Raw genomic sequence first — 22,484 nt, forward strand, 5'->3', positions numbered from 1 at the left:
GGCACCGCCCCTGGGTGCTGAGGTCGCTGTTCCTTAGCTTGAACCCCCCCGCTGCGGGCCGGCACCCCCAGTGACATCACAGCACGACATCGCAGCATGACGTCACACACACACACCCCGACGCGTCTCCGCTCCGGGGTACACTCCCCCCAGTCCCCCTCCCCGGATGCAGATACGCATGCGCGCTCACAACTCCTCCCGCAGATCACTCCCCCCGCCCCCAGGCCGCTCTCCCGCGTTGATAGGTCAGATGAGCTGCCAATCCGTGTTAGGGACGGGTCGGGACTGGGAGGCCTGTCCAATGGCGTGGTGGTGGGCGGGGCGTGCCGGAGCGGCGGGCTGTTGCGGCCACGAGCAGGTGAGGGCCGGGGCGGCGGGGCCGGGGCCGGTCAGTCCCCGCGGAGGTGCGTGGCTGCCCGCCCCCGTGGAGGGCCGTGCTCCGTAGCGCCCAGAGGGTTCCACATGGGCCTTCCTGAGGCGAGCGGCGGCGCGGCCGTGGCAGCCGGCGGTGCCGGCTCCTGAGGTAGGGCCGGGCCGGGCCGAGGGATGTGCAGCCGCCATCGCCCGTGCCTGAGCTGGGCAGCGGGGCTGGTGCTGAGCTCGTCGCGCTCCGGGCTGCCCGCCTCCCCCGCTGGGAGCGCCAGGCCGGGCTGCCAGGCGGGGAAGGCGGCGAGGCTCCAGGGACCGGGTGGGTGACTTCTGCTCTGCCTCCTCAGAGACCATGGCAGCGCCGTGGGAAGATGTCCTGCGTAACCAGCCGGCCATCCGGGAGGCAGCGTCGGTGGCCGTGGACGCGGCGCTCCTGGGAGGCGTGCTGATGCGCACCGAGGGGGAGCCCAACGCCTCGGATGTGAGTGCCAGAGCGGAGTCACGGGACGTGTTCGGTCCTGGCCAGGGTGTGAGTCAGCAAAGCGAGAGGAGCCTGGCTGCCATCCCCGCCTTTGCTGAGCCCTCGTCCGCGTGCGTTGCTCTGCAGTGAGCACCCAGCTGCCTGGCTGAAGCATGAGTGACCTGGGGGGCTGTAACCTGCACCCCATACTCCTGATGAGTCCCCCCTTCCCAAGAGACAGCCCTATAACACAGTTCCTCTTTTCCAAGCGGAGGGATAGATCTAGAAGGGTTTGAGAAATTGCCAGGAGCCCTGTGCGTGGGTGATGGTGGGGGTTCATCCCCCTCCCAGCTTCTCACCACCTGTATGATCCTTTGAACCAGGGGAGCGTCTCTGAGGGGCCTCTGTTTTTGACAACAACACGTCAGCTTTTGCCCCATACCCGGGACGAGAGGATGGGGGCTGGGGTGACTGATGCGTGGGATTCCCTCTGGTGAATCTGAGCTGGGGGCGCTGATGGGGGAGTCGGCCCGTTGGTGGGGATGCCGTGAGGGGTCTCAGAAGAAGTACCCCTGTGCACGAGGGGTGGGACACAGTCAGGGACGGGTCCCTGAGGAGCATGCAGGCAGCTGCACTGGGAGCTGGTAGAGGTATGAGGCGGGAGGTCTCCTCCCACCACCACGGGGGCTGCTCCTTGATGTCAACCCCACGGTCAGGTCAGGGCTCTGAGGGAACCTTCAAAGGGTGAGAGGAAGAGGGAGCCTGGGAGGAGAGACCAAAGACACTGCCACTGTCCCTTGTCTTGTGTAAAAATCAAGGTGAATTGAGAAGTTCTATCTGGTATAATATTTTGGCTTTGAGGGTGGTCCTGTGCCTGAGCTGTGGGGTGGGCCAGGGGTCCAGGGTCACCCCTGGGCCTCAGTAAGCAGGAATCAAAGGATGGCCAAAACCCAGGACTGGCAAATTTACTTTTTCTCTGAAACAGGTGTTTTGGAGACAGTGCTCTCAGTTAATGTGGAAACAGAGCATCCTTCTGAGGGAAGCGTTCAGCTCAGCTTGACCTCTGCAGCAGCTGCTCCCACCTCTGCAGCACCCTGTGGGTGGCTTATAAAGAAAGGCCCTCAAAAGTCAGGGCTCAGCAGGGTTGAGGCCATGTGTTTGTCCAGGGTGCGCCGAGGAGGGCTGGGGATGGCTTCAGCCTTCAGACAAGCAGAGAAAGCACCTCTTTAGCCCCACGTAAACTGCGTAGACCTGACTGCTCTGCTGCTGCATCTTTGTCTGCAGGTGGTGAATTACGCTCCCTTCACGCTGCTCCCTTCTGCAGTACCAAGTGCCCTGTTTGAACAAGCATACGCTGTGCAGCAGGATTTTAACCTGCTGATGGATGCTATTAGTCAAAACAAAGAATTCCTGGAGCATACTCTGGCCAGGTAACTTTCTTGCAGGTTGCATTTGAACGAAGTATTTTAAATGCAAAGCATTTATCACCTGTCAGGCATTTCTAACTTCCATCCCTTCATGTCCTTCACGCTGAGGTGGGCACTCCTGTCCTCTGCAGAATTTGTCTCCTTTGCTGCATTATTTGTCGTAAGATTAATTTCCATCAAGTTTCAGTGTTTTTGGGTCTGCTTGAGCCTCAGAAACTGGAACATCTGGCCAAGAGTTGACTCTGTGCAGTGGTCTTCAGTTTTGTCAGTGTTTCAGACTTGTGAATTCTTACATGTGAGCTTGTTGGCCCCTGGGCCTTAAATTCAAATTACTGGAGTCTTCTTTGAGTCCTGGACTTTGTAGTCTCTTTTAGTCTTGTTTTGAATCTGCTTGTGTCTACCCGACAACCACCAGCTCTGCTGCCTGCCCGCAGTTATGAAGAGGTGCTTGTTCCTTCCCCCACACCGACTTCTGACCAGTTACCCCGTGTCCCCAGCCGTGCCAGGAAGGTGACCCACAAGCTCGGGGTGCTGGAGGACTGGTCAGCTCTGGCTCTTGAACTCCGTTGGATTTGTGTGTAGCTGGAGTGACCATCCCAGACTGTGGCCCCAATGATACGTAGGGCGGATGCTTCCACAAAAGCCATTTCTCTTCCTGCTGCCTAGTCTGTGCTTCCTGTCTGCGCAAATGCTCCTGGCTCTCTGGCACTGGGACAGAGCAAAGGAAACTGTTTTCCGGCTTCCTTTTTGTTTTGCTAAAGCCTGGCCCCTCAGAGCTGTTTTAATGCTTGTGACTGTTCCAGAGCTGGCTGCAACCGGAGCTTGTGGGGGCATGTTTATACCTGTGGTTATAGAATGCGGCGCCTGGGGTTTGTGTGCGCTCAGGCGCCTGCCCTGTGCCTCCTCCTGTGCAGTGTCTCAGGGCAGCTCCTTGGAGGTGCTGCCCACAATTAACTCGGGGATTTGGGACCCCGAAGAAAAGCCAGACCTACTCAAGCAGGGCCACTGAAGCACTTGGCACCACAGTGTGTGGGATTTGGAGCTGAACAGAACAGGGGGAATTTGATGAAGCTTGTGACGCTTCTATGGACTGTGTGTGCAGGCACGGAGAGGCTCTGATTGCTTTCCTGTATCTGCAGAATTCTGCTTCATTTTGTTGCTTTTGCATGTCCTGTTTCTGCCCTGTAAATGAAAGTCACCTGTGTACAGCAGTGCTTTTTGTAGAGTGGCTGTGCTGGCAAACTGGATTTGCATTATGGTTTAATGCACTGTGACCCTTGATGAAGAGTGCATTCGTGGTGAGATGCTTAACAGTGCTGTAGGACTTGCTCTAGCCACAACCCTGCTATTTTTGCTGGAGAATTAATTATTAATTCTGGAGAGGAATTAGTTTTCTTGTTCCTGTGCGACAGAGTAAGGGGGCTGATCTGGCCTGTCTTTCTCTCTAGCACCATCAAGGTAGATGACTTCACAGCTCGGCTCTTCAGGATCCACGTGCAAGTTTTGGAGGAAGGCTTGGCTCAGGTACGCTGGCAGGACACCCCAGCTCTCAACCACTGTGCCCCTTTGCATGGCAGTGAGATTGCCTGGCCTCTGTCTGCAAGCTTGCTGCTCTGGGCTTTGAACTGTCCCGTAGTCAGGCTGCCCATCCCTACACCCTGTCTCGGTTACAGCCTGTGAGCTCAGGACCTTGCCCTGTTTGACAGCCGTGCCCTTTGGTTAGCGCTGCTGGAAGCAGTCAGGCCTTGACTGGGAGGATTTAATATGGTTTGTCCTTGTACTTTGGGAGCCTTGGGTGGGTTTAAAGACGTGTGCCAGGTCAGGACCTGCGCCTGATGGGCTGCCACTGCAGAAGCTCCTTTGCTCTCATGGGTGTTGTTAACTCCTCTGGAGTACCGAGGAGGGCCCTGAGCAAGGGCCAAGGCACCTACAGACTTGTCTTGCAGAGATTTTTATCAAAATGAAGGTGACTGTATCTGTCCCAGGAGAATTTTGAAGCTAGATCATCAAGGGGGTTTGCAGTTAAAGGCGCCAGGCAAACCTACTTCACCTCCCTTCTGTTTTAGTCTGTGTTTTTAGGCATAAACCGCTCTGATTACATGTTTGACTGTGGGGTGGATGGGACACCAGCTCTGAAGCAGATAGAAATAAACACCATTGCTGCCAGCTTCGGAGGCCTCATCTCCCGCACTGCGGCTGTCCACGGGTAAGGGAGCACCTCTGGCCCGTGCCGCCAGGCGCTGCGGCAGCTGTACTGCATGGTCTGCTGCACTCCGCGCCTGTGCGTGCTCTCCCAACTCCTGCTCCCTAGGTCCAGTTGGGGGCTGTCATGGCATTTACAACTTTTTTTTTTTTTTTTTTTTTTTTCCCCCCACAGGCAGGTGTTGAAAGTGCTGGGAAAGTCTAAGGAGGCATCGCACCTGCTGCCCAACAACCCATCGAAAGGACTTGCCTTGGGTATTGCGAAAGCCTGGGAGCTCTATGGCTCTCAAAGGTGAGGAGAGAGGAGGTGCTGCAGGCTGGGTTATCTTGTCGCCCCTGGGGATGCACATGTTTGGTTTTGAAATTGTGCTTTCTGAAAAATGTCTGTTTTGCTTTACAAGTGGCTCTTGAAAAGCCTGTGCCACCCTGGGAAGAGCAATGTGGTTGTCTTAGCATGCAAGACTGCTGTGTCACAAAGGCAGAGAGGTGCAGAGAGAGCCTGGGGGAGTTGTGTGGTTCAACAACCCTGCACAGTGCTTGCTTTTCTTCCTGCCCTTGTACCTATGCCCTGCACTGGTTTGGTAATTACACAGGGTCAATACTGCTCTCCATTTGCATGCTGACCCTTAGAAACACTGCAGAAAACAAGCAGGAGCAGTGCAGGAAACCTGAATCAGAAATCAAAAGATGGTGATCCTGTGTACACATTGAGTGTTTCTGGGCTTAATGGTGTCTTTGGTATCTCTTCCAGTGCTGTGGTGATGTTTCTGGTGGAGGAGGTCCAGAGGAACATTTTTGATCAGCGATGCGTAGAAAATGAGCTTTGGAACAGGTAAAGGTTGAATTTTCCCGGCATGGGAAGGGAAGGAGATCACTTGGCTTTGTTTTTTTTCAAAACAGTACTGACTGCTGCCAGATCATGGCATTTCCCTCAAGGCAGCTCATGGGGCGTCTCCAGCAGGCGCGACGTGGCGGTGGGAAGGGAGCAGAGGAGCAGGCCAGGGAAGGATGGAGGTGTGCAGAATCCATTTGCTTTTTACTTTGTCACCTCCTGAAGTCAAAAACATTTTTATAGTTTCTGGGACTGTAAGAGGGCGTGTCGTGGTATGTAACAGGGCAGCCTTTATCTCTGTGGTCCGTTACACAGCTGTCTGCGGCGTTCCTTCCGTGGCCGCCTGCCTAGCCTCAGCACCAACCTCCCAACGCCTCTCACCAGCACTTCGCTGGAGATGCCAGCAGCCATCAAAGCCTCGGGTCTCCAGAGCTGATTCCTTGCTGATTTTGTGCCTGTGTAGCCCTCAGAGCTGCACCAGTGGTAGCTTTTTTGTGGGCCAAGTCTCTTAGACGAGACAATAAGGAGCAGAGTGGGGTTAATGAGCGTCCTGCTGGCTCTCTGGCTTGGGATTGCGGGCAGGGTGTTTCATAAAAGCTTAATTAATGAAGCTTCAAACCCATTGTGAAAGATCTGGGCAAAGTAAGCAATGTGGCAGTGACATAAAGAACTTGGGGGAAGGCAGTGCTTTGATGAGGTCTAGCCCTGAGCCTGTACTTGAGCAGTGGGAGCTGTATCTCACTGTGTCTCCAGATCAGCAAGTCCACACTGCTGCTGCGTGGAGGAAAGACTATAAAGTGTGAAGGAGAGAAAACATGCACGAAGTCACTTGTGTATCTGCAGCTCTTGGCTTTGAAGTGAATCTGTTGTATTAGGGATAAAAAAACCCCAGGATATTGACTTATCTCTGAGATAATTTAGGAGGTGAAAAGTGAGTATGGAAAAATTCAGGGTGCTTAGGCATGTGTTCTGCTTCCTGCAGCATTTGGTCTGGAGGCATAGGATGGGTGCTGAGAACAGGGACTGATTTGGGGGCCTCCTGCTCCATAGTGCAAAGTCTGGGGTTATTTGTGAAGGATCCTACAGGTCCTCCTTGCTGGAGACACCGGTGATTTCTAGCTCAAGTAACTATGCCAAGCCTGCTGACTCTTCCATTCCTCTCAACAGGAATATTCGGGTCATCAGGAAGCGATTCAGAGATGTGTTTGAAAAGGGGTCTCTGGATGATGCCAAGAGGCTGTATATGTGAGTATGAGCCAAGGTGCGCGTTCCTGGCCGTGTGTTGGGCTGCAATTGGGAATTTTCAACCAAAGCTGGTGGTATGTTTTGAGTGTAAATAGTGACTTTCTGAGAAAGCAGCTCTCTTCCATGCCCCAGACTGCTGCTGCTTCCCTTTAGAGCTGAAATGATTTTGTTTTCACAGGGGTGAGATTTTTGCATATGCACATCTGTCCCTTACATCCAGAAACATAATTTCCCTTCTTCAAGCTGCAGCCTTCAGAGCACTGTGAGATCTTTACTTTCTCCACATACATCTGCTACTAAAAGTCCTGACTATTTCAGAGGCTTCTGCAAAGACATTTCCTGTTTACCATTCACGTGGTGCTCTGCCAGGCGGGAGTTGGGCTGGGCTATAGGTGCTAGAGGAAGAAGTATTACATGTCCATATGGTATCTGTTCTTTCTGAATGCGCTCACCATCTTGCCCGTTCCCTTTTGAGGCTGGGACACGCAGGTTGCAGACTCCAAGTGTTGCCAGTTGGTCAAAGTGTGACATCTGTCCTATTTCCAGGGTAAGGTGCTTGGAGCTGTACAAGCCTAAAGGAAGACATGGTTTTATGCCAGTGTTTTTTCTGGAGTTAGGTTAATCTTTCCACGGTTTGACCTTTGGTGCCTCTGCTGTGTTTAATTAACGAATACATTTGTCATTGTCAGACAGTTAAGGGGAAAGTGTGTCCACTGTACTTCCTCTAGAGCATCCCCTCCTCTTACTGATGAATGCCTTTATGATTGCACTGCTTGGCTACCAGCAGCTTCCATGCTGCTTTCCCTGACCACATGCATAATTTGTGTGGCCAGAGCTTGGGGACGTTGTTCTACGGGTATGCTGGCAGCCCTGCCCTGACAGGGTGTTTGGTGCCTGGGCAGGTTGTTGAGTTGATGTCTTGCCTTGAATTGCCACCAGAGAAGGACCCTGTTCCCTCCCAGCTTCAGGAATCTGTTGTGGTTTGGGCCTGGTTGGCAGCCAACCACAACGCAGCGGCTCTCTCTCCCTTCCCCTCCAGCAATGAGAAGGGACAGAGAGCCAGGCTTGGGGTTTGAGATAGGACTGGGATGGGGAAAAAAATCCCCCTTTATGATCACGAGCAAAAGGCAGACTAGTTAGGGGAAGAAAAAAAGAACATTTATTACAGACACTACCAACACATAACAGAGTAGGTCAGTGAGAAGCATTGCCACATCTTGAGAACACCTTCCCCCCACCCCTCCCTTCTTCCCGGGCTCAGCTCTGCTCCCGATATCTCTACCTCCTCCCCCAGTGGCACAGGGGCAGGGATTGGGGGGTGCAGGCAGCGCTGCCACTTCCTTTATCTTCGATGAGGGGAGTTTCTGGAACTTGTTCCCCCTGCTCCATCGTGGTCCCCCTCTCACAGGAGACAGTCCTCCACAAACTTTCTCCGACTTTAATTCCTCCCACGGGCCGCAGCGTTCCCCACACTGCTCCGTCATGGGTCACTAACTTCCTCCGACTGGATTCTCTCCCATGGCTGCAGCCCTTCCCGAGCTGCTCCGGCGTGGGACTCCCCCGCATGCTGCAATCCTCCCAGCACTGAATTACAGCAGCGGGGCTGCCTTTTCCCGTGAGACCCTGGCCTTCTTCGGGCACAACACCTTGACCATCCAGGCAGAAGCCACAGGCCATAAATCAATGTCTGCTCTACTGTGGATCTCCATGGGTGGCAGGGGGCGCCGCTCTGCCGTCTCACCACAGGATACAGGGGGGTCTCTGCTCTGGCACTTCCTCCCTCCTTTCTTCCTCTGTTCCTCCACTGACCTTGGTGTTCATGCAGCTGCAGCAACTCCTCCTCACAAGTCCGACTGCTCCTCACCACGACCCTTCTTAAATACGTTATTGCAGAGGCGCAGCTGATGGGTTCAATTTTCCAAACAGAAGTGGAGCTGACTGGGAGCTTCGAGAAGCTCCTCACAGGCGGCCGCCCCTATAGCCCCCTCCCCTGCCACCAAAAAGACTCCACCACTCACTCAACCCAGGACAGTCTCCCAGGCCTGGCTCCTAGTGGAAAAACCTATTCAAAAATTAGGTTCTTACCTCCGTGCTGGGCTAGGTGCCTGAATTATTGGGACTTTGGTTAGTCTGGGCAGAGACCAGGTATCAGCTCCCCATATCTTGGGACAGAGCAAGCCAGCTGAGGCTCAGTGGAGAGAAGCCAGGATTTGCAGTCCTCAGCTTTCTCTGGCAGAGCCAGCCAGGAGCAGAACAGCAGAAGAGAAGGGGCAAATGTTGTAACGCATCGCCTGCCTGACCCCATTGCAACCCCCTTGGTGCTGGGGCGTTTGGGCAGAGGCGGGCAGGGCCTGGCCTGGTTCTGTGAATGCTTCTGGTTTCTGTTGCAGGGATGGGCAGGAAGTAGCGGTGGTGTACTACAGAGAAGGCTACGTGCCAAAGAACTACGACCAGCAGGTCAGTACTGACTGCTCTGCTGCGAGAGGCCGCCCACGCTGTGGCCTTGCCTGGCGAGTCTGAAGTGCCTTGTGATCCCAGGGGCGTTTGTCCTGTCCTGGGTGGGGTTAGTCCTGTCCGGCGTGGCTGACAGCATTGGGAACCTGTGGCTGCAGTGCATGTGGGTGTCCCTGGTGCTCACGCAGTAAGAAAAAATGAGCGTCTGTCTTCTTTAAAAACCACTCAAGTGATGACCTCTTACTGCAGCACTGAATTGCTTCTGTACAATATGGGTTAACACAGATATTAGCACTTGCTTAAAGGGTTTAGACACGATCTAGAGATCACTCTCTGTCCTCTACTAGGACTGTTATGCTGCAGATAATAATAATACAGGCCAGATCTTGCTGTTGTCTGGAGGTGGCAGCACTGGACAAGCTGGGGAGGTGGTACAGGCAAAGGCAGTGGACTAACCTGGCTGTGCTGTTTCCAGATGTGGTGGAAAATCCATGTATGCATGTCTGCTTGTCTCTGGTGTGCTATTCCCACTCCTCATCCCAACCAGGCAGGGAGGAGGCAAATCATGGCAATAACTGAACAGAAAAGAGTGGAGAAAGCTTTTTTTTTTTTTCCTTGCTAACGGGATGCTTGTTCTCTTTCTGCCTTAGAACTGGGAGGCACGGTTGTTGCTGGAGAGATCAAGGGCAGTGAAGTGCCCTGACATTGCTACCCAGCTCGCAGGCACCAAGAAGGTCCAGCAGGAGCTGAGCCGGCCAGGGACGCTGGAGAGGTTGCTGCCTGGCCGTGACGAGGCTGTTGCTCGAATAAGAGCAACGTTTGCTGGACTCTATTCCCTGGACGTGGTGAGTGTGAGCAGGGCTGGAGCAGGAACGAGCACGCGGATGTGTGCTCGGCCTGCGCGATGTTTCTCTTTGGTTAAGAAGATGAGAGCTCTTTGTTGTGGTCCCTGGGGGACCCTGCTGATTGTGCTCAGAGGGGACTGCTGCTCCTCCCTGATGCTTTGCTGTTGCCATCCTTTCCTGCCAGGGTGAAGAGGGTGACCAGATAGCTGCTACGGCTATCGCTGACCCCGACCGGTTTGTGCTGAAGCCGCAGCGAGAAGGTGGAGGTACGAGCCGGGCCGGGCCCGTGGGGTGTTCCTTGCTGTTTGTGCTGTACCCAGGAGCAGCAGTAGCTCTGTGGTGGCTCCTGGTCCTGTGCTGAGGGATAAAATGTGGGGTGGCTTGTAGCTGCTTGTAGCCTTGGGGACTAGTCATGGCAGTAAGGCTCCTGAGGAGCTCCCTAGGCCCCAGAGCTGGGGTGTGGGGAGCCCAGGCAGCACGGGGGGAGGCAAAGGCTGGGGTTTTTGGGGCTGTTGGGGCCAAGGACTTCTACTGTGCTGGGAAGTGCTTGACTTGCTGGTTTTGTTGTCAGGGAACAACCTCTATGGTGAAGAGCTCAGGCAGGTTCTGGAGAAGCTCAGAGACAGCCCTGAGAGAACCTCCTACATCTTGATGGATAAGATCAAACCACAGCCAGCAATTAATTACTTGCTGAGGGCTCACAGTCCCTTACGAGCATCCGAGTGCATCTCAGAGCTCGGTATTTTTGGTGTCTATGTCAGGTGAGAAACGTGCTCATGTTGCGGGGTGGTTACCTGCTCCAGCCGGCACTCGGGCTGGGAGCGTTTCGCCTCTGTGCTGGCTGAGCGCGGCAGCAGGGCAGGTGCCTGGGGAGGTGGGGGTACAAGGGGATGACATTCAGTCTCTGCCCCTGTCAGCAGCTCTCTGAGCACTGCGTTCAGCCATTCGGATGCTGAACTGCTGCTCTACCTGCTGCCAAAAAAGTTGTTGAAAATTGGCAGAGCTGGTGCTGATGGTTACTGGTGTAACGGCCACGTGGAACTGGTGTGTCTCATCCCTGATCTCTAGGAGCACTTCTCAGGTTCTGGATGCAGCCACACGGTTTTGTGAAGCCCTGAGATGTCTGAAGGCTTAATGAGGTTGTGTTCGACCCTAAATAGCTGCTGCTTTTGTTTAAAACCTTCATAGGCCCATAGAAATGTTTCCATAGCTTATAAACTAAAATCCTTCTCGGAAAAATTTAGGAACAGATGTACTCTGGCAGCATTTAGACCTTGAAACTGCCCATGTGCGGAGCCATCGGACCAAACTGGCCCAGCTGAGAAAGGGCCCTGTTGCTGGCAGGCGCAGCTCTGTCTGCAGGGGTGTCTGCATTAGCCCTGGGGCTTTTACGGGCCAGTTACCTGCCCTGCGCCGTGGCAGGGAGGGCAAATCCCATTGTCCAAGATGAAATGCCATAAGTTTTCTGCTCGGCGGGTGCTCAGTTGCCCTTTTCTTTGCAGACAGGGCAAGGAGATGGTGATGAACAAGGCCGCCGGCCACCTCCTGCGGACGAAGGCGATTGAACACGCGGACGGGGGGGTAGCGGCTGGCGTGGCGGTGCTGGACACTCCTTACCTGGTGTGAGGAGGCGATGCCCCATCCCCCCCACCTTGCTCTGCTGCCCAAAGAGCTGGTCTGCCACAGGGCTGTTCTCCTTAGGGTGTGCTTACCAAGGTCTGACATGTTGGGGACTGAGGAGGGGCTGTGTGGACACAGCTGCTCCGACGTCCCACGTGCCGCTCCCAGCTTCTCCTCTGCCATTCCTCCTGCAGGAAGGACTCCCTTGCTCTGCCTGCTCAGGGGGCCCTGCCCGCTGTGTGTCCTGGCTGTCACCTCGCAGGGCTGCAGTGGCTGGGGTGGCCCCTGGGGGCGGGCTGGGGGGGGGGGGTGGTTAGCCTGCAGGCACGGGGTATGTACAGCAAAGCTAAGGGGTGAATGTGCCACAACAGGCGCTTGGGCTGTTCCCAGTTTTGTGCTCCTTGATGCTGCGTTATTTCTGGAGATACAGAAACCCAAAGCCTGGAGAATGGGAAGAGAAAGGTGGATGTGTAAGAGCCTTCATCTGTAGGATTTGTGGCCCAGGGCCTCAGTGCTTTCTAGGTTAAAGAGGGGAGCACAGCTCCACCTGCCCATGGCCCCTCCAGCCTTCCTTCAGCTGCTGCTGCCACCCTGATTTCTACTCTTCCCTGTGCCTGAGGATCCTCAGGGTTCCTGCACAAGGGACGGCTGCCCTGATGCAAGAGGCCCTTGGGCAAATGACTTTTGCTTTGCCTGAGTACTCATCCCAAACAGTGCCTCTGCTCCCCTCGCCTCCTGCAGCCTTGTCCAACAGCTCCCCACGGGTTGGCAGAAGAATCCCTTGCCAACGCTGGCAGATCCCAATGAGACGAGCTGGAGCCCTGTGTCCCAGACAGCGCCTTGAGAACCCCCCAACCCCTGAGGGCTTGTGCCAGTGCACACCCCACACCCCCCCCCTCCCCAGTCAGTCACACACGGCCTCCCCGGCGGCTCTGCTGCCACACATGCAGCCCCGGAGCCCTGACCTCAGTAATGCTCCAGCTGGGAGCTTTGGGGCGAGGGAGCAGAGGAACTCCAGGAGCTGCCAAGTGCTTCACTGGGACCAGCCCCAGCGGAGGGGGAGATGCGCGAGATGCGTCGTCCTCCAGGTTTCATGAACCAGTGGGAACAGCGCAGCAGCAGGACAGGGGAGTGTGGGCTCTTCTTCGTAAGCAATTTTGCCTCTTTCTCGCAGCCCTTTTTCTTCCTTGGCTGAGCAGTTCAAGGGGAAACATGAAAAACGCACCTTTCTGGCAGTGCCTTGGTGAAGCGCCCAGGCAGTCTCAGCTCTGCCCTTTCTGTGACACGAGAGAAGCGGTGTAAAGCCGGTGCTCCTGGAGGCTGCCCGTGCTGAGGGAGGGCCGTGCCCTGCTGGGTGCGTTGCTGCTGGCCCTGTGCTTCACTCACCAGCCTTTCACCTTGGAAAGAGTTCAGTTCTGTAAGTGTGACTGATTCTGTGATTCCTGGGTGGTGGTTTGATTAACCCGAGCTGGAAAATAAAACTTATGTGCAATCTGACCACTGGTCTTGGGCTGGTTTTGGCAGAGATGGGAGGCGAAGGGGCGGTGTTGGCCTCCTCCCCGGCCTGGCTCCGGGGCAGCCCCTTTCATCTACCTTCACAGCAGCAACAGCTAAAGCCACCCCACGTCTTTCTGCTCTGGTTGCTGGGAGGCTGCACAGCCCCGTGTTGGGGATGTGTCCTGGCTCCGCAGCGCCAGCCTGGCCCAACCAGGGGAGGGAGAGCTGCTGGGGTGAGGGGTGCCAGGACAGACACCGGAGCGTGGGGACAGTTCGGGGTAAAGCCTGAGCTCAAAGTGACACTGGGGCCCAGAGAAGGGGGAGGCAGAGGCTGGTGGTATTGTACAGCCCTGAGCTGCTGGGGCTGATGATGCTTCCATGAGCCTCAGTGGACTGATGCTTGATAGAGACCAGGGAGAAACCGAGGCACAGGCTCCAGCCCTGGAATCAGAGCTTCTGCCCTGGCCTCAGTGCCGTGGGGCAGCACAGACCGAGCCACAGCCTGTAAATCCCAGTCCATGAAAAAGCATCACACCAGCAGTAACCTACCCCAGTGATGGCACAGCAACCCCTGAGCACCCCCATCTCCCCCAGACTCAATGGCAGACAAGCACCTATAACCCCTGCACACACTCTATGCCTATCTCCATTTTATTTCCTTGAATTTTATTTCATTTTGCATAAAATTCTAGCTGTTTCCAGCCAAAATTACATAGCAAAGAGTAACAGAGGAGGAGAGATGATGCAGGAATCGTCAAGGAGGTGGCACAATCCGGTGGTACGGAGCCAGGGGGGCACGTGGGATACCGGCAGGTGCTGAGGTTAGAGATCACAGGGAGATGCTGTGCCAGTGAGAGCAGCAGGTAAGAAGTGAGACTTGGGACTTGGACAACAGCCCCCCAGAGCACCCCCCAACACCCACCCTGAGCAACCAGCCTCAGAGGCAGCTGCCTCAACCTGCCCAGCCCAGGCGGGAAAGCCTGGATGTTGGCACTCACCAAAACAGCTCTCGCAGTCGGTTTTAAAGCCCATTTCTCCTTTGGTTTAAGTGCAAAATCAAACAGTTCACATGCAATTTTCATACAGACATTACAAAGGAGGCAACTCTCCCAGCTCAACCCAGCACTGGAGTTAAATGTAATTTATCTGAAGAATGGCTTTGGCAATACCCTTGTGATGTTCAGGCTCTTGGGCTAGAGGTTTGGGGTTGTTTTTTTTTTCCTCTCATCATCATAAAGCTATGTGAGATTTAAGCAAAAGCTAACTTTGAACATCTTCCACCACTGTTTTCCTGATGAGAAAACACCATCTAGGACCAACACAGCCCTGCCTGCCTTCATTTCTTTGCTGTAGCAATGGTCCTGGTGCACTGTAACCCAGCACGTGGTTCGCCTGCGCTGGGAAAGGTGCCCCTGCGTGGTTTTGTTTCCCCTCCCTCCTTTGGTATCGACAGTGCCCGCTCCTACCCCAGGACACGAAAGGAGCATCCAGCCGCGCAGCCTCCGAGTTCTGCCGTGGGCTGGAGGCAGCAGAGCGGGTGGGAGCGGCGCTCTGACCATCCTGGCTCCCTCTCGTGTCCGTGGCCAGGGAAGGACTCGGGACTGGGGCACACACGCCAGCTGGCCCCATGCAGCTAGGAAGGAGCTGATCTTGGTACCAAATTTCTCTAAACCCCCCCGTGTTTAAAGCACAGAGCTCCCTTGAGCCTTGCCCCGTTCCTCTTTCAGGCTCGGGGACCTCTGCTAACAACAGGCTTGGACGGCGGATACGAGACAAACTCAGCTAAACAGCGATGATGCGAGAGTGTTTTTCAGCTCTCCCGCAGCTTGCAGTGCTCCACCTGAAGAAAGCTTAGCTGGCGTGTGGGCAGGGGCAGGTGCACCTCCCTTCCCCCCCTGCACTGAGTAACTCCAGCACCACTTCTCCTCCAACCCTCGCAGTTCCTCCCCACTGTGCGCAAGATGCCAGGGCCCCTCAATTACATAAAGTTAATTAACACCCCCCCCAACCCCCCCCCGCCCCCAAAATAAAATTAAAAATCAAGAACGAGGTGCTGAAAAGAGAGGAGGAGTCCCTCTGTGCACGAGGCTGAACCTCAGGTGTACAATACCCTTCTGGAACACGATGCGCACGCTCCTCCCAGGCATGGGCACAGGGGAGAGGCGCGGCCCCTCCAGAGCCAGCCTTCCCCTCGTTCATGTTCAGAACATTTGTACATTCAATTCAACAGGCGAAGGTTTCCTGCCCAGGGCAAACAGCGGTTATTCAAGGGACCTGCTCATCAGGACAGTGCTGCTGCTACAGTTCTGCTCAGCAGGGACAGGCCACGCAGCTACTGTTTTGTGTCACATCTGCTGCTGAAAAGATGTTTTATGATGCCCGGGTTTGCCAAGGTGGAGATGTCCCCAAGATCTTGGTCATTTTTTGCAATCTTCCTTAATATCCGTCTGGTAATCTTTCCTGTAAGGACAGCCGGGAAAGGGAAAGCAGGAGTCAGGATCTCTTCAGCATCCTTAGCAGGAGTGGGGAGTGCCCAGACCTGCAGCATCCTGCTTGCCCTGAGGTTGCCCTCCCCTAAATTTGAGCGGCCCTGGACAAGCAATTTAGGGCTGATTTCCTTCCACTGGCAAGAACTGCTCAGTCCTCCCCAGCACTGTCACTGGGCCCCTTACCTGAGCGGGTTTTGGGCAGGCTAGGGGCATACTGGATGTAATCAGGCGTTGCTATCGGTCCGATCTTTTCTCTAACTGAAAGAAAAAAAAAAAAAAAAAGAAGATAATTCCATTGTAGGTACTAGGAGATACCACACACATCCTTTTCAGGCAGGGTGACCAAGTTAAGACATGCAGAACCTGGCTGTGGGGGAAGCTGGTAGGGCAGGGCTCAGAGCTGCTGCACCTGAGCCTCCGGGCTGTGCAAGGGGGCAGCGAGACCTGCAACGCCAACGGGTCTGTAAGCACATCTTTCCAAAGGCAAGAGCGCTCATTTTTTCATTCTCTCCATCTCCAAGAGACCTCTATAATGGCTACACCAATTACTGTTGCCATTTTGATAGAGCAAGGACTGATTTGCTGTTGGGTCCCTACAGAGAAGAAACTGCCACGGGTCCATCTTGTGTATGAAATGCTGCCACCTGTTGTGGCCATGAAACCCCCGCCTTGAGACCAGAGCACAAACATGCAGGACACTGCCCCAAAGCAACCAAAAGATGCTCACAGCAAGCTGCCCCCTGCCAGGGAGAGCCCTGGGAGCCGTGTCCCCAGCGCAGAGCACTGCCTGCCAGGTACCCCGCTCCTTTGCAGGGCTGCCAGCTCCCAAGGGGTAGAGCTGGCATCACAAGAGCAGCCGAAGGCTGGGAGAACTAATTTTAGTCTTCACCAGCCGTGCTATCTAATCAGAGGGGGCACCTTGTCGCAGTTGTCCACGCTGCATTCCCCAGACTACGCGCGCCCTCGTTCAAGCACCCAAGCCCTTAACCCCTCCATCACCTGCCCAGCACTCTCCTCCCTCTCCCTGCCACGTAACCTCCCCCAAAGATTTGCCTGTTGTTACCTTGCTTTTTCAGCTCGTCCGTCAGGTTCTTGGTGAACTCATGGCCATCTCTCAGGGTCACGAAGCAGTAGAGGCACTCGCCTTTCAGGGGGTGTGGGTGGCTGACCACCGCGGCCTCCGAGATGGCAGCGTGCTCCAGCAAGGCTGACTCCACCTCCGCAGTGCTCAGCAAGTGGCCTGGAAGCAAGGACAGGCCATGCTTTACAGACCCTGCAACCTCCCAGCAGCTGGGAGGGGGGGGGATGAAGAGGTCTGCAGGTGTAAAAGGCCCTAAAAGGTTTGAGCACGTTGATTTCATTTGCTTGAGAAAAGCCAATGGTTGGAGAGAGAAACTCCTTTCAGCAGCGCAGGGGCTGGGCTGCCCCGTATCACTCCCCTGGCTGTTCTCACTCCCACCTTTCGGCTTCTTTCTTTTACAGATCATGAGCTGTTCACAGCCATGGGATTAGACAAAGCACTGGCTGAGGAGGAGCTGGATTTGGTAAGAGGAGACCTGCCCACACGGTCAGCTGGAAGGTGCAGAGGAGGAAGAGGCTGGATCTGCAGAGCCCAGGAACCAGCTCTGCCATGCAGTGCTCCAGCTCATGGCTGTGGGGAGATGAAACCATGTTCCACAGCTCGGGGCAGGGGCACAACTCCCTCCTGTACAGCCCTGCCCCTGTACCTGCGCTCTGACAGCCCACCCTGGGACTGCCACCACAGACAACCACGGGAAGGTGGTCAACTCCCAGAATGAAAGGATCTAGTTTGATCCGGGCACAAGCAGAGCAGCATCTCACAGCCAGCAGTAAGTACCTGCAGGCTACAGCCTCCAGGAAAGGAGGGAGAGAGGGAGCTATTAAATGCAGCATATGGGAAGTGATGGGCTGAGAAGCAGCTGAGTCTCAAAGACTCTGTCAACAGAGGTGGGAGAATCTCCACCTCTGCAGACACAGCTCCCAGCACCCCGATCCAGCTTCGAGGTTAGCCCTGCATGGAGCATCAGGTTGGATCAGGGACCACACGGTCCCACCCAACCTCTGTGATTCCCTGTGGCCCTAAATCCTGCAGCACAGAGGCATCTCGGCAGGTTAAGGATCTCCTCTAAGAGGTTACAGAAGGTTCCTTCCCTCCAGTGCATTGTCTCTAGAGGAAATGATGCAGCAAGTTACCAAGTCACAGACTCTGTCTTGGAAATAACCCTAACCCAACAATTAGATCCACTTGGAGGACAGGCTGCTGGGCAGAGTCACGGACGCAGAACCATCCCCCATAAAGCAAGGTGGCTTTTTTAACTACTGCCAAACGGATGCAGAAGTGTCCCCTACAAAGCAAGGTGTCTCTCTTAACTAGCATCAGGAAGCACATTGGTCTGCACTGAAGACAAAAGTTGTTCTTACCAGAAACATTCAACATGTCATCAATTCGCCCTGTGATCCAGTAATAACCATCTTTATCTCTCCTGCAACCTAAAAATAGCCAGAAATGACAGCGTGAGGAAGCAGTGCCAGCTCTCAGAGCTCCTGATAAAGGATTCTGAGGCCAGGACACGGCAAGATTTAACGTGCTGTCCCCAGGCCTCCGCAGCCACGCGCTCCCCGGACAGCCTTACCATCGCCTGTCACGTAGTACCCGGGGAACTTCTTGAAGTACGTGGTTTCAAACTGCTGGTGGTTTCCATACAGCGTGCGCATTATCCCTGGCCAGGGCTGCTTAAATACCTGACGGTGAAAAATGCAGACCTGAGTCAGTGAGAGTAAAAACCAGTAACTCGGGCCTTGTACCTGGGCGACAGAGACGCACGCAGTCTCTGCGCGCAGTGACAGATGCCAGAGGCAGCCATGAGTGACGGCACTCGCTGCCCAGTGCTCATCTACCAGGAAAGTCTTGCCAGGCTCAGCATGGGGGAAGGAGCTCGGCTGAAGTTGTTCCCGTCCTGCCTTGCCCACGTGTGCAACTGCACTTGGTCGAGAGGTTTGTTTACAGCATAAAGCTCCCAGCGAGTTACGGCAGTGAAGGGGGCCCTTGGGTGGACCCAGAGTAAGGGGAGACGTGTGTATGGTACCGGGAAGGTCCTGGAGCTCACGGGGAACAGGCAAAGGGAGGGTGGGGAAGATCAGCTCTTCTTTACCAGGTAGCCTTCTGCTTCTCCTTCCAGCTCTTCCCCCGACTCGTTCAAGATGGCAGGAACCACACCGAAGAAGGGGAACGTCTGCCATGGCGACCAGAGAGCAAGGAGACACGGAGGTGAGCCCACACATTAACACCCCATGAACCAGAGGGAGCGGGAGGCAGAGCAAGGGCAGCTCTGGAGAGGCTGTGGCACACGGGGCCTGTGAGTGGAGCTGCACAGGGCCAGGCCTGGGATTTTGGGTGGTGGCCACCTCCCCACATGCACCACCGTCCCATGACCACCGCGGCAGGCTGGTAACCACCAGGCCATGGTGCAGACAGCGGCTGCCACTGCCACAGTGCCTCCCCACGGAGCCCTCCCTGCCCCTGGGGAGGAGAACAGAAGCACTCACAGCAGAGCCTGGCTTCATGGGGGTGGCGGCAGGAAGGGGTGTCAGCATGTGGCCACCCTGCGAAGAGAGGCAAAACCAAGTGAGGCTGGCATGGCCCAAACTGTCCCACAGCTGTTTGCATCAGCTCTGGTCACATCCCATCCCAGTGAGACGCAGGCTGCTCAGGGCAGTTGTGGGGAGGGGGCCTTGGGAAGGATACGGCAGGGGAGCCTGCGTTTGGGCAGGAAGCTTTGGAACTGCTGGGGGAGAGAAAGAGGGTGAGGAGAGCAGGGTCCAGAGCAGACCTCAGCAGGGACCCTTTGGAGAGGAAAGCCTCCCCTTGGAGCCTGTTTGAGGTCCAGGAAAGAAAGAGGAGAAGGGGAACTAACACTTGCAAGCCACAGCAGAGGCTCCTGGGCAAGCAAAACTAGTCCACACAGAACCAAAGAAACCCTATGGCAAAACTGCAAAGACACCCCCTGCGGGGAGCACAAGGGGAAGAGAGGTCCCAGGGACACCCAGGCAAGGACTCACCGTCTCCGTCTGCCAGAATGTGTCCACAATGGGACACCTCTCCTCTCCGACCACGCGGTAGTACCACAGCCAGGCTTCAGGGTTGATGGGCTCGCCAACGCTCCCCAGCACCTTCAGAGACTTCCTGCTGTGCCTGCAGAGAGGAGGGGGCTGGCAGGGCCTCAGCAGGCCATGCAGAGCAGCAGCTGTGAGCCTGCTGCACCGCGGAGCCTGCAAGAACCTCTGGGCTACCCAAAATGGACTTGGGGCTCTCAGGCATGGTTCAGACCCTTCTCAGCCCTCTTCCAGGGGAAAAGAAAGGAGACTTCAGTGATTTTGGTGTCTCTCGCTCCAAGTCCCCACTTGGCTCTGCTCCTTCCCTTCCTTGGCCCAAGGAGCAGCACGTGGAAGGGCTCTCTGCCCAGCAGAGCTTTGGGTCAGGAGCAGGGAGAACTTGCAATCTCTGAGCTTAGATGCAGCTTACAGTGGAAGAAGGGGACCTGCTCAGAAGTGCCATAATGAAGTTAAGTGTTGGGAATGCAGAAACATGGCCTGCACATTACTGTGTAGAAGGCAGAAGATCCTGGGGAAGCTGCTGCTCGGAGAGGAAGCTGAGGCCCCTGGTCCCCCATCAGGAACCAGGGCCAGGGATCCCCACGCCACTGGGGACTGGCACTCACTTTTTGACAGGCTCATCCCCGTGCTTCATCAGCAGCCGGATGGCTGTGGGTGCTGTGTAGAACTTGGTCACCTTGTACTTGTCAATGACGCTCCACATTCGCCCAACGTCCGGGTAGGTGGGGACACCTTCAAACTGAGCAGGAGACAGGGCAGTGACACAGCCGTTCCTTACCGCTACTGACCTGCAGCACCTTCCCAAGCAGAAGGAGCTGAGAGCGACAGGGAACAGCAGGTGGACCTTAGCAGGTCCTTATAGGAACGGCAGGGACACCACGCAGTGAAACCAGCCCAGTCCAGGGAGCTCTCTTCCTGCTTCCTTGGGATGCATTTGGCATCACCCCACCCCAGTGTCCTAGCAAATGTCCCCTGCAACTCCCTGGCAGCACAGGCACTTGAGTGGCTGCCACAGTGACAGTCCCACCAGCCCAAATGACCCTGCCCACATGGTTAAGGGTGAGAGGTCCAAACACAGTGACAGAACCGCAACCAAAAGTACCAAGAACCCCAGCAAGGACTCCCCCAACATGACAGCGAATTTGCTGTTTGCATTTCCCTAGGGAGTCTTGGGCCCAGGCCTCTGGCTCCTTGATCTGTACACAAGTCACAGCTGTATGCTGCCAAGGGAGAGACAGAGAGACAGGCGCAGGAGTTAAATGAAGGTTGTCAAATCAGCATCAGCAGTGAAAACATCACGCCCTGCTCCTGATCCAGCTTTCATCCTACCCTGCAGCAGCCCTGGCTACCCGGGTACACAAGACTTGTACTTCTAAGAGAAAGAAACAGGGGAGCATTTGAAAAATTAACTGCCCAAAAGCCACACACAGACTAGCCCCTATGTCTGCCACCGAGCAGTCCCCCATGCCCTCCCCAGGGACTGCCACCCTCCCCTGCAGAGCCCAGGGCACTGCATGCAAGTGAGAAACACACTTGCCACAGAGCAATGCAGGGATGCAACTCAGCACCATGACCTCCCCTGTCTTGGAGTAAAAGCACCCAGCTGCCACCCAACACTTACGAGTACACTAGTTGCCCCGTTTGCCAAGGGTCCATAAGTGAGGTAGGAATGGCCTGTTATCCATCCAATGTCAGCTGTGCACCAGTAGACATCCTCAGGTTGGTAATCAAACACGTATTTAAATGAGGTGGCAGCAAAAACCATGTATCCACCCACTGTGTGCAGCACACCCTACGAGGAGAAGGCGTGAAACTGTCAGGGCAAGCTCCCACCAGGGCCCTCACCCTCCCAGGCCAGGCTGAGCATCACCAGTGCATTCAGCTCGAGCAGCAGCTGAGCAGGAAGGAGCAGCACAGCCCCTTTCCCAAGACCTCTGTGGCTCCTCTTCTTCCTGGGGCCTCCCAACACGACCCTTACCAGTTGCCACGGCTGAGGTGTTGCTGTGGTTCAGCCTGGCCCTGCGGGCAGTGAGCTGGGAAGCATACCTTGGGTTTCCCAGTTGAGCCGCTTGTGTAGAGGATGAAAAGTTCGTCCTCCGCGTCGCACCACTCGGGCTCACACTCCGTGCTGGCACTGCTCATCAGCTCGTGCCACCACATGTCCATGGCTGGGTTCCAGGGGGTCTGAGAAAAGTAGATTAGACACAGGCCTGTCCAAAAGCAAGAGAGGGGCAGACAAGGGGTGCAGCCCCAACCTCACCCCCCACCGCCATGGACCATCAAGGCAGATGTTCACAGCACAGCTTCTGACCCAGAGCTGTTTGCTGCAAACCATGCACCTGAGCTGCAGCTCTCACTCCAGAAGCTCCTTTTCTCAGCCCATAGCCACGAGGGAAACCTTTAAACACAGTCTGGCTGCAAGACCCAAAAGCAGATTGTCCAAACCACCGGTAACACCGATAAATCTCTCTCGGGAGCAGCAGCAGCCAGGAGAGGGCCTGCAGGAGCAGTCGCTCTGCGCTCTCACAGCAAAGAGGCTCCTCCTGGGCTGCCCCGAGCTGCAGTGGAGCAGCAAAGCAGCAATCCTGGCGTGGCACAGCCACACACCCACCCGTCCCATGCACCTTGTGGGGACCCCTACGGCAACATGGCCCGAGACAAACAAGAACATGTTGGCCTCGCGCTGCTTGGGCCTGCAGACCCCTGCAAAAATCTGTCAGCTGGATTTTAAGGTAATTACCCTGATAAGAAGTGACTGCTCTAACGCGGAGCCACCCAGCCCTGGCTGCCCGAAGGAGCTGCTTGAGGACGCCAGAGCTGCAGCAGAGCCACCAACGCTTGTGGCTGATGGGCAGAGGTTGCCCCGAGACCCGTGCTGGCTGGCTACCTCCCCGGGGTGGCACAGTTCAG

At 55.5% G+C, this 22,484-nt stretch overlaps 2 protein-coding genes across 4 annotated transcripts in view; one reads left to right on the plus strand and one right to left on the minus strand.

Moving 5' to 3' along the window:
- Positions 1–293: 293 nt before the first annotated feature.
- On the plus strand, positions 294–12,951 carry GSS (glutathione synthetase). 2 transcript variants are annotated; one of them, XM_042801193.1, is made up of 13 exons: positions 294–358; positions 717–850; positions 2,114–2,259; positions 3,705–3,780; positions 4,323–4,462; positions 4,634–4,750; positions 5,210–5,290; positions 6,458–6,535; positions 8,926–8,992; positions 9,640–9,834; positions 10,019–10,100; positions 10,406–10,595; positions 11,337–12,951. In XM_042801193.1, the coding sequence occupies exons 2-13, from the start codon at positions 722–724 to the stop codon at positions 11,458–11,460; spliced, it is 1,425 nt and encodes a 474-aa protein (XP_042657127.1). In that variant the 5' UTR covers positions 294–358; positions 717–721; the 3' UTR covers positions 11,461–12,951. The 2 variants fall into 2 exon arrangements, with proteins under 2 accessions (XP_042657127.1, XP_042657126.1); XM_042801192.1 differs by lacking the exon at positions 294–358 and adding an exon at positions 376–523.
- Positions 12,952–13,600: 649 nt separating this feature from the next.
- ACSS2 (acyl-CoA synthetase short chain family member 2) overlaps positions 13,601–22,484 on the minus strand; it is a 34,599-nt gene continuing 25,715 nt past the window's right edge. For both annotated transcript variants that reach the window (XM_042801112.1, XM_042801111.1), the window contains 11 exons: positions 21,621–21,758; positions 21,196–21,366; positions 20,180–20,313; positions 19,521–19,653; positions 19,008–19,064; positions 18,614–18,694; positions 18,095–18,203; positions 17,883–17,951; positions 16,504–16,680; positions 15,624–15,698; positions 13,601–15,411 (listed from right to left, as the gene is read on the minus strand). In XM_042801112.1, coding sequence (XP_042657046.1) covers positions 15,284–15,411; positions 15,624–15,698; positions 16,504–16,680; positions 17,883–17,951; positions 18,095–18,203; positions 18,614–18,694; positions 19,008–19,064; positions 19,521–19,653; positions 20,180–20,313; positions 21,196–21,366; positions 21,621–21,758 — 1,272 coding nt within the window. In that variant the 3' untranslated portion in view covers positions 13,601–15,283. The remainder of the gene's footprint in view (positions 15,412–15,623; positions 15,699–16,503; positions 16,681–17,882; positions 17,952–18,094; positions 18,204–18,613; positions 18,695–19,007; positions 19,065–19,520; positions 19,654–20,179; positions 20,314–21,195; positions 21,367–21,620; positions 21,759–22,484) is intronic.

This window comes from Tyto alba, unplaced genomic scaffold (genome assembly GCF_018691265.1).
Source record: "Tyto alba isolate M040663 unplaced genomic scaffold, T.alba_DEE_v4.0 Super-Scaffold_33, whole genome shotgun sequence".
Lineage (NCBI taxonomy): Eukaryota > Metazoa > Chordata > Aves > Strigiformes > Tytonidae > Tyto > Tyto alba.

Coding starts and splice junctions, on each gene's coding strand:
- GSS (XM_042801193.1), top strand. CDS start 722: ATGGCAGCGCCGTGGGAAGATGTCCTGCGTAACCAGCCGGCCATCCGG. Junction 3,781..4,322: donor TGGAGGAAGGCTTGGCTCAG/GTACGCTGGCAG, acceptor CTTCTGTTTTAG/TCTGTGTTTTTAGGCATAAA. Junction 4,751..5,209: donor GAGCTCTATGGCTCTCAAAG/GTGAGGAGAGAG, acceptor TATCTCTTCCAG/TGCTGTGGTGATGTTTCTGG.